General features: G+C 33.6%; 1 protein-coding gene across 1 annotated transcript; it reads left to right on the forward strand.

Moving 5' to 3' along the window:
* Nucleotides 1-480: 480 nt before the first annotated feature.
* On the forward strand, nt 481-1,644 carry LOC21405284. The gene has a single exon (XM_010094573.2). The coding sequence runs from the start codon at nt 481-483 to the stop codon at nt 1,642-1,644; it is 1,164 nt and encodes a 387-aa protein (XP_010092875.2).
* Nucleotides 1,645-10,644: the final 9,000 nt, after the last annotated feature.

Consider the following 10,644-nt stretch of genomic DNA (forward strand, 5'->3'; position numbering starts at 1 on the left):
AAAGGAGCTGATTTCAGGTAAACTCTATTCATATTTGGTCTTACTAATCACGTATTAGATTTTTAGGAGGAGAGTCTTAGAAGTGAATACCTTTCTGAGAGCTTAGATAGATTTTGTTGTCCTGTACACAAGGGTGGTTAATTATAAACAACTTCCATTATTGGAAATCATTAGATCCCTAGCTTATCAGAACCTGCAAAACAATGAAATTTCCAATTTTATTGTCTCATTAATTAGGAGAAAAAAATGCCAAAACAAAGTGTTGTGGTGAAATTAGGAACATGGAGAGGAATTCAAGGATCCTTATTATTACTGGGTTTTCTTTGTATTTTAATCTTGGTCGCGACTTTCTCTAAATTTTACTCCTTCAGATCACTTCTCATTGTCGATACTTCTTGCAATCGAGAAATTTACACTCATCAGAGCCAAACTAGAACCCCAATTCAAGCGAAAGAAACTCTAGAAATTGTTATTCAGAAAATGCAGAGAGAAATCGAGGAGCTGCAAAGAAATTCGTCTTTGTTAAATTACAATTCTTTCTTAGAAGACATACTAGGAGATATCCAGTCAGTTCGTGAATCTTTTCCAGATATTCAGGAAATTAACGAAACCGATCATTACTTGCAATCCAAGCAACAATCCTACGACAATCCTGAAGACCACTTTCTGATAGAGGAGATCCGAAAGTATGTGAAGATGAAGCCCAACAGACTAGGAAAACAGAATTTCATGGGAGCCAACGGAACTTTCACGAGCATTGGCCACGGTTGCTTCGCCATGAAGAAAGAGCTCGAAGAGTACATGGAATACGACGTCGGAGAGATCTGCAACGACGATTGGAAACTTGCTCAGAAGCTGATGGTTCATGGATGCGATCCTTTACCGAGAAGAAGATGCTTCTCAATAGCCCCAAAGCTATACAGCAGGCCATTTCCCATTAACGAGTCCTTGTGGAAGCTTCCTGATGACAGAAACGTGCGTTGGAGTCACTATCGTTGCAAGAACTTCGCTTGTCTTGCCAACAATTCCACTCGCAAAGGGTTCTTCAAGTGCGCGAATTGCTTCGATCTCGAGCATCATGAATTTCCCAGGTGGATCAGGAGAGAAAATCCCGATCCCAGATCGAATCTGAGCGAGGATTTTCTTGCACGCGAAGTTATCGACTTGAAGCCTGGGGAGATCAGGATTGGCTTGGATTTTAGCATCGGTACCGGGACTTTTGCTGCGAGAATGAGGGAGTTTAATGTGACTATAGTCACAGCGACTATTAACTTTGGTGCTCCTTTTAGTGAGATGATAGCTCTTAGAGGGCTGGTCCCACTTTACTTGACGATAAATCAACGGCTGCCGTTCTTCGACAACACTCTTGATTTGATCCACACCACGAGATTTCTTGATGGATGGATTGATTTTGTGCTTTTGGATTTCATTTTGTATGATTGGGACAGAGTGCTTAGGCCCGGGGGTTTATTGTGGATCGACAGTTTCTTTTGTGATAAGGAGGACTTGAATGACTATTTGGAGTCGTTTAAAATGCTGAGGTACAAGAAGCATAAATGGGTTGTGGTTCCAAAGCTTGATAAAGATGATAGTGAAGTGTTCTTTTCTGCTCTGTTGGAGAAGCCGCCTAGACCATTCCGATAATCGCCCGCAAATTCTCAATATTGTGGATCTCTGCCTTTTATTTGTAAGTAGTAACATCTTACTCATTACCGTAATAGGGATTTTTTTTTTTTTTAAATTTGATAATTTACTGTAACAGGGGATTGACATTTGTAGTTTGCTACCATATAAATGTAATACAATAAGAAGGATTTTTTGGATAGAGGTCCGAAAACTTTTTTTTTTTTGGTTAATGTTATATAAATATGAATAGTGCTTCTCATTATCAGCAGTGGAGGATCTGTCTCTATACGTGTGTGTGTGTGATCATTTCAAAACAGCATACTAAAAAAAATATAGACAACTAGGAAATTATAATTTAAGCTACACATCTTTTAACTCCATGCATTAGATGTATTAGGATGAATGTTTATACTTAATGCTTTGGATATTCTTATTAAGGGGATCGGTTAGATCTTTCATAGAATCTCCTCTTTCTTAGTCTTATAGATAGACTAATTATCTATATTTATTTATTTATTTTAGTATTTTTCTTATTATTTTTCTAAATACTACTCAATATAGTTTAAAATGTATACTCAAATTATGATTATTAAGTCTGACATTTGAAATTTAAATTTTTTATGAAAAAAAAAAATTAATTATTTGAGTTTGAGTATATAAAATTGTTACTTTCTAGTACGAATGTAATTGGGTTCGGAGTGCAGAGGTGAGTTGGTTTTCAAAACCTCTCCTCATCCCCGTTAGTCATACCATTCCCTCCTTACAAATCGCAAGTCGGGATAGGATCAGGAATTCAATGATGAAGTAACAAAGCTTTGTTAACAAAAGTTATGCATCCAACAATGCAGATTATTCTCATACAAAAGAAATTGAACTTTTTCTAACTGTTGAAGGGCATGTGATATCATCCCGTTCCGTCTCCAATTATTACTAATCTCGGTTTTTTTATAGCGCCAAAAAGAAAAAGAGAAGAAAAAACTCAGCCCCTGTTTGGAATCGGTTTTGAAACCGTTTTTCATGAAAATCGAGGCACCGAAAATGGAATTGATTCCCAAACCGCGTTTGGTGCATTAATGGATTTGAAAATGAGATTGGAAATGGTCTTTCAGTTTCTCTTATTTCCATTGCTATTTGAAAACGGTTTTTTTATCGTTTTCCTTTTTCATTTCCGTTTTCATCTCTCTCTCTCGTCTGCCATCACAATCGGCCACCGTCTGTCGACATCTGCCACCAAGCGTCAGCCAACCTACTCCTCGATCCCCGAAATTCCCGTTTTCCTGGTTTTGCCGAGATTCTGGCGTTGTCGAAATTCCCGTCGACGTCCGCCACCAAGCGTTAACTCGAGATTCGGGTGTTGTTGATCTTGGCGATCTTGAGCCTATTCTCGGATTTGTTCTTCGCTAGGAGTCTGATCTCCATGGCCGCTTGCTTCTAGTCCTCAATCGAACAGGACTCGAGGTCGGAGACGAGCTGTCGGACTAGCTCGTGGGAGTTATCCGTTGCGCATGCAATCAATAGTCGCCAACTCTATTTAACTCTTTTATCGCATCACAACGATGCGGGACGCTGCGATAGAGGATATGTAAAAGCTGGGAAAATCGCACCTGGTAGTTCATTTGTCAATTTGGTAGGATTTGGAGTGATACAGTGAAGTGATGAATGAACGAATAAAAGCTAAAAATATGGAGGAGAGAGAGAGAGAGAGAGAGGGTAGTAGAGTGAGAGAGACGCAGAGACATTAACACCTGGACTAAGCTCTTGGGGCCTGGACTTACACGTGCACATAACTGACCACACCAAATCTTAGTCGTGTGAGCACGTGCGAGGGTCTCTTCTCTTTAAGCACGCATGGAAAGTTTGTTGCTCCAAAACGGAGTTTCAGTTTTTTTTTTTCATTTTGAGATTAATCTCAAAATAAAATTACTAAATGTATTTTTAAAAATAATTTTAAAATAAAAATAAAAATAAAAATATTTTTATTTTTATATAAAAAATAAAAATATTTTAAAATGAGTTTCAAACACATTTTTAATTTTTTGGTCGCTACTTATTGAATATGTAGGGTATTCACATGGACCTCCCACAAAAGCCGGGTGTCCCAGAAAAAGCTGGGCCTCCCAACAAATGGAGCTTTTGTGGGAGGCCCTATACGATGAAGATAGCTATGAGCCGTGGGCCTGACGTTTGTTTTAAAAATTAGGTTTGATTTAGAATTATAATTGTTAAATTAAAATTAAAATTTTAAACTTATGAATCAAACCTCATCTTAATTTATATCAGATCAGTGTCTAACAGGCTACAAGACAGATGCAATAAAAAAGTATTGTTTTCATTCATGGTAGTCTTTTCGATGCCGATTGTGACACAAGTGTCCCATCTTTGTCGTTACACATTCCTTTTCCTTGGACCTCATAGATTCTTCTCTACCGGGCCCATCGGCCCCGTCCCATTCCACGATCCTAAAGCGACTCTCACTTGTCTTCCACTAGGATTCCATATGCGCATCAGTAGAAGATAGAAAGCAAGGGTCTGAAAAATGCAAAGAAAAAGTGAGCGAGAAAAGAGATCTAATCCTTCCTCTTTTTATTTATTTATTATTTATTGTTGGCTTTTATTGCACATTGGTAATAGTAACTTAATGGAGTACCACTCCTTCCGGGGTATCATAAGATATTATGATGGTTACTTAGGACAAATAATTCTTTTAACTTTAAACATATTGACATTTTAGTCCCTCAAATTTTAATTTTAACTTATTAGTCTCATAATTTTTATTTTTTGACAATTTTAGTTTCTAATATTAAAATTGACTAGTGATTTCAGAAATTTAATAATAATAATCACGTGTCCATCACCTAAGAATAAGCATGCTATAACATTTTCTATTGTTTATTGTTAACACATATTGAAAACTATAACATTTTGCACGCATTGTAACTATTTATGTGAGATTTTCAGTTATTATACTATAAAAATGTGATTGTTTTTGTTAAATTTCAAAAATCGTTCATTAGTTTTAGTGTTATGGACCAAAATTGTTAAAAATTAAAAATTAAAAGACTAATATATCAAAATTAAAAGTTCATAAACCAAAATGTCACTATACTCAAAGTTGAGAAATTGTTTGTACCAATTACTCTATTATGATCTTTTGAAACAACAGGCTACTCATGACCATGAAAAACAATTTAATAAATAAAGCTTACTGGTCATCAAAAGAAATAAATACAATGGCATTTTTCCAGTAAGACTTCTTATTTTCTTCATTTGAACATTGTTTCTACACTATATATTATAAGTGAGAGTGCCCTTTTGATACTATTCAAAAACTTAATTCAAGTATTTTGTCTTTTAGTGCTTTGTGACTTTTTTTTTCTTTTAATTTTTTAACCTTTTTCTTAAAATATTGTAGGAGAGTATCATGTATGTGGTGGGTTAGTTTCTTTTCCCCTTTAAATCTTCTCAAAGACGATCAAGTATTTGTAAACTGTTTTTATTTTTTTAAAATTTATATTTTATATTTTAAATGTGCTTCATTAAAGTATACATTCGTCTTTCAATTAATTTGTTCCTATAAAATTTTTTTTTGCCTTGAATATAATCTTATAATATATTATTTATCAAATCTGATATTTCAAAATATAGATTTATGATGACGCTACGTAAATAATTTTATAATTTTTTGAATTCTTTTTCCTCAAATGTAATCCTTCTTAAATCCATTTTCTTATCATTTCATCTATTATTTTCACTTTTAACTTTTTTTATCCCAAAATCTTATATTTATATTCTTTTACAATTCTCTACGATATTATTTTTTTCCAGTAATGCTTTCAAGAATATCGTTTTATGAGAACTCTTAATTTAAAGTACAAATTTAAAACATCTTTGTGATATTAATTTAATGAGAAAATAGTTTACAAAAACATTTTATATTCTTAGACTTTTATATTCTTATTAATTTTGTTACATATTTTACTGAAATTTTTGGCGAATTATTAAACTAAACAAAATAAAGTTGAACCCATCAAAAATTAAACATCTATGCATGTAATAAGAAAAGGAAAAAAAGAACCACTTGAGAAGTATGTAGTTTCAACTAAATCATACATATATAGAAAGCGCAATTGCATATACTGTTTTCGACAAAAATGGTGTCGTTTTGATCGAAAATCCTCCTTTTGATTTATTTTTTCTTTCGCTTATTACCTTAAAATTTATTTATTTATTCATTTTAATCCATTTTTTACTATTTTATATTTTTGGCTTGAAACTTTATTTTCTTCCTGTTTAGTGTGTTTTGCCCTAAAATGTATTTCTTTTTTTCATATTGGTCATTTTTTTACCCCTTTTATTTTTTCCTTGAAATTTTACTTTTTTTGCCTTGGTTTGTTTTACCTAATATTTATTTATTTCTTCATTTTAGCCTTTTTTTTACACTTTCCTTTAATTTTCGTCTTGATACTTTATTTTTTTTCCGTTTTGATTCCTTTTACCATAAAACACCATAAAACTTATTTATGTCTTTATTTTGGTCATTTTTTACCCCTCTTTTTATTTTTCCTTGAAACTTTACTTGTTTTTCGTCTTGATTCCTTTTGCCTAAAACTTATTTATTTCTTTATTTTGATCCTTTTTTTTCCTTTTCTTTAATTTTTTTCTTGAAATTTTATTTCTTTTGTTTTTGTTCTCTTTACCCTAAAACTTATTTATTTTTTCATTTTGTTCATTTGACCTTTTTTTAATTTCTTCCCTTTTTGTCCCTTTTGCCCTCAAATTTATTTATTCCTTCATTTTGATATTTTTTACCTCTTTTTTTTTTTAATTTTTGGCCTAAGAGTTTTATTTTATTTTTGTTTTTGGTCACTTTTAGCCTAAACCTTATTTATTTCTTCGTTTTAGTCCTTTTTGAGCTCCTTTTTTTTTTTTTTTTGCTTCTTGTCCTACAACGTTATCTTTTTCATTGTTCCCCTTTTTGAGATTTTGTATTCGAATTTTATATGTTTCTAATAATAACACGGTGATTAAAACTTAACACACAGATTACTTATCATGTGCCTAGAAAAGAACATATGTGTATCTATACATAACATAAAACTTATTTATTCCTTCATTTTAATCATTTTCTGACCTTTTTTATTTTATTCCTTAAATTTTATTTTTTTCATCTTGGTTCCTTCTGCTCTAAAACCTATTTATTTCTTCATTTTTGTTCTTTTTTTATAACTTTATTATTTTTGCCTATAAAATTTATTTTTCTTTCGTTTTGGTCCTTTTTATGCTAAAACTTATTTATTTATTCCTTTTAGTCCTTTTTTATTATTCTTTAACTTCTTGTCCTAAAACTTTGAACTTTTTCATGTTGGTTCCTTTTTTAGATTTTATATTTAGATGTTATATGTTTTTAAAAATAACACAGTAATTAAAACTTAATACACAATTACTCTCCACACGCATCACGTGCAGTACAACTAGTATTGGAAGAAAGACAAAAAGCACTCAATTGAGTAGTGGCGAAGAAAGCTTGGTGTAATGATTGAGAAAATCCTTATGTTAATTAGTGTAATTTATGTAATTAAATCATGGATTTCTTAGATAATGACAGGTTTTGTAATGAAAGATTTATGAAATTAATAATATTATTCCAAAATTCTATATAAAAATTTTATGTCGAGAATTTTTATGACTCGGTCAATAATCCTCACCGCGATTTAAGATGAGAAAAAATTTCAATTCGACTATGACTCGTGATTCTGTTTATAAGAATTTCTGAGTAATGTACAATATTAGCAGTGCTCTGAGAAGCACTCTAACATTTAAAGAAATCCTTAATTACCAATTAGTAAAATCGATGTTACGCGAGTAGCGTTTTGTGTAAAACCGTAAAGCTAGGGTCGGAAATCGACACTATCGGTTATTATGTTTTACTAAGAGTTTAAGACACGTATGTTAAACTCAGATTTTAAGTTATTTGAAGACAAATTTAAAGTCTGAAAACAGTCCAAATAATCTAAGTGATTTTAAATCTAAACCAATATTAATTTCTTCTGAATATAGTGTTGGACTGTGATTTAAACAGTGGATTGAAAATCGTTGGAAATTATTTGCTTGTTAACTGATCTAGAAATTACTGTCAGTTTAAGAAGGAATCTTTAGGAGACAAAATGGAGACAAAGATTTAACCTTGATATGACAAGGGCTTTAAGTCACCATTAAGTGTAATTTCTCTCTCTCTTCTCACTAAGTATGACTAGCCATACTAAGCACTTTTTTAATCAAATTCTAGTCCATAGAGCTTGATTAAGACGGCCTTAATTAATGATTAGTTAGCTTAACCAATTCTCTATATATACCACCACTTAGAATTAAGCTCACTTTTACCATTTTTTTTATTTTTTTTCTCTTTCTCTCTCTCTTTTCCCCTTGTTTGGCCGAACCCCTCAAGCTCTCTCTCTCAAAATTTTTCCGATTCTCTCACACAAGGAAGACTTCAAACCACAATTGTAACACCCTGAAGAATTAAATGAGATTAATTAAGGTAATTGAGATTATTAGTGTGCCTAATCTGGATTATTAATTGAGTATTAATTAATAAATGTTTCTAATACGTGTAAGTTTAAATAGTTCCAAGGTATTTAAATTTTCTCAGTAATTTATTTTAACCCAGAAGTGTATATGGGCGCATTTCTGGACTGCTCTTTTAAAATATTGTACACATGTCCTTTTCTTTTTCTTTTTCCTTTTCTTTTCTTTTCTTCCTTTTCTTTTCCTTCCTTCCTTCCCGTGCATTTTCTCTCTCTCTCTCTCTCTCTCTCTCTCTCTCTCTCTCTCTCTCCCCCATTTTGTGTCCCAAATCAAACGGATCTTGAACCAAGGAAAGATTTAAAGAAGTTTTTAACGTCAAGAGAAGGATTCGAGGTAAGATTACTAAAAGAACCTCTCTTGAATCTCAAGTTTTTGAATTTCAAAACTTATTTTTGGTTCAAACCGGATTTTGATGGTTTTTGAGTAAAACTAGGGTAGAAATTGGAGATCTTGGGTTCTTTGGACTTGTTTTAGGACCTAGAACCCGGATCTAGTCATTTTCCCTAGAAATATTTCGATTTGGGACTGAGATTGCAGGTTTTTAGACTGGTTTTTGCGAGCTTCTCTCGCGCAGCTGATTCCACCGGTCGACCTGTCTGGTCTACCGGATCACATGGTAACCGATCGACCGGTGCGGTTGACCGGATTGCATTGGCCTGACTGGTCGACCTGTTCGGCCGACCGGAGTGCACACCACCAGTCGACCGGTGGTAATGCACTGTTCTGCCACCGGTCGACCGATTGACACGGGGTTTGACCCTATTGGCCTGAAATTGCTATTTTGACCCCTGTTTTCGGGGAGAACCCAAATTAGCTTCATTTGGGGACTTGAGATGAATGGATTAGCATCTTTAATCTTTGTTTTGAGATTGAAAACCCTTGGAATGATAATTTGAAACATGAAAATATATTAGGGCACACTAATTGGAAATATTGGTATCTAATTGAGATTTGGATTGCTTTAGGAATGAGAATTAATCCTAAAGTGTTGTCTTGCATCAATGATCGCTGAGGATTCAAACTGAAGGGGCTTAAGGAAGCGGGAGCCAGAAAAGGCAACGCTAGTCCCAGGTTTGATAGTACGAGGTAGGATTTCTATCCCTTTTCCTTGTGAGCCTGTTTTCAAAAGGATTTTGGCCTTGAAAATGTTTTAAAGAAAGGGATTGGTTTGCGAAAGAAAAACTCTTTGAAAACCATGGCTTGTTTAGTGTATGGAAATCCATGGCTTGTCCTGTCCATGGAATCCATAGCTTGTCTAGTCATGGAACCTCATGGCTTGCCCGGTCATGGGGCCCGCGGCTTGAGTAGTTCGTGGGGTCATAATAACGATTTTACAATGTTAAATAAACGATTTCTTAAGATAAGAGATCTTGTGAATTGGTAAGAGAGTCTATTACTGTAAGCCTAGATAGGATGCGAATAGTGCATGCTCGGGGGCAGAACCCGAAACTCAATCCGGGTAGGCGAGGCACTTGGTTAGGTAAGTAATTTGTACTAATTACTTGCTGAAGCCTGTAATACGGTTATTTTCAGTTATATTTTCTTTGAGAAAAAGGATGTGAGGTTCCGGCTGTTCTGTCGGGACTGAATGTCTAATTTTATTTACTTATTCATTTATTGATTTATGCGCTCATTTATTATTTCATTTATTTTAAGTCATTTCAAATTACATCCTACTGGGCCTTTCGCTCACGTTTTATGTTTCAAACGTGTTAAACCCCTCCCAGGAGACTCTAGGAATGGTGTGGGGTAGCTGGAGATTGCTACTGTTGGATCAAGTGAGGATTGTGATCATCCTCTTGAACAAATGTAAGGAATTTGAGAATTCTGTAAACTTTAGAAATATTTGGATTAACTAGACTGTGGTTGATGTCTGTTGTAATGATTATTTACATGTGCATGTATGTACGATACTGTATGTCCTGTGCGGTGGAGCCCTGTGTGTTGTCAGAGGCTCAGGGTTCTGTAATTCATTTATATTTTAATTCAGTCGAGTGGGGCTCGTCTGGGAATCTGCTTTATTAATCCCTAATCGAGCTCCACGTCACCCACCCCGTTTGGGGGGCGTGACAACAATCTAGAAGAATGAGAAGAAATTTTTGTAGGAATTCCTAGAACATTCAAGGGTAAAGATCAAAACTTTTCTCCTTTGGTTTTCTTTGTTCAAAGTTTCAACTTTTCCTTAAAAGTTTAAATCTTTGTAGGAATTTCTCACTTTGGTGGTCAAAATCATTCCTCTCCTAAGGTTTGTCATAAGGTTCTTTAAAACTTATCTTGATCATTTCAACTTTAAGAACAAAGTTTGGTTTAGTTACTAAGTTTGTATTTCAATTGTTTATATGTGTGTTAAAATGTTAGATCTTCACATGCTAGGAGTTTTAATGTTAAATCTATGTTTTTAAATTTGTATTTTTATGGTCTAAGGTCGTTGTT

This window comes from Morus notabilis, unplaced genomic scaffold, assembly GCF_000414095.1.
Source record: "Morus notabilis unplaced genomic scaffold, ASM41409v2 Scaffold594, whole genome shotgun sequence".
Lineage (NCBI taxonomy): Eukaryota > Viridiplantae > Streptophyta > Magnoliopsida > Rosales > Moraceae > Morus > Morus notabilis.

Excerpts from the sequence above, each read along its gene's own strand:
- LOC21405284 (XM_010094573.2), top strand. The coding sequence starts at position 481 with ATGCAGAGAGAAATCGAGGAGCTGCAAAGAAATTCGTCTTTGTTAAAT.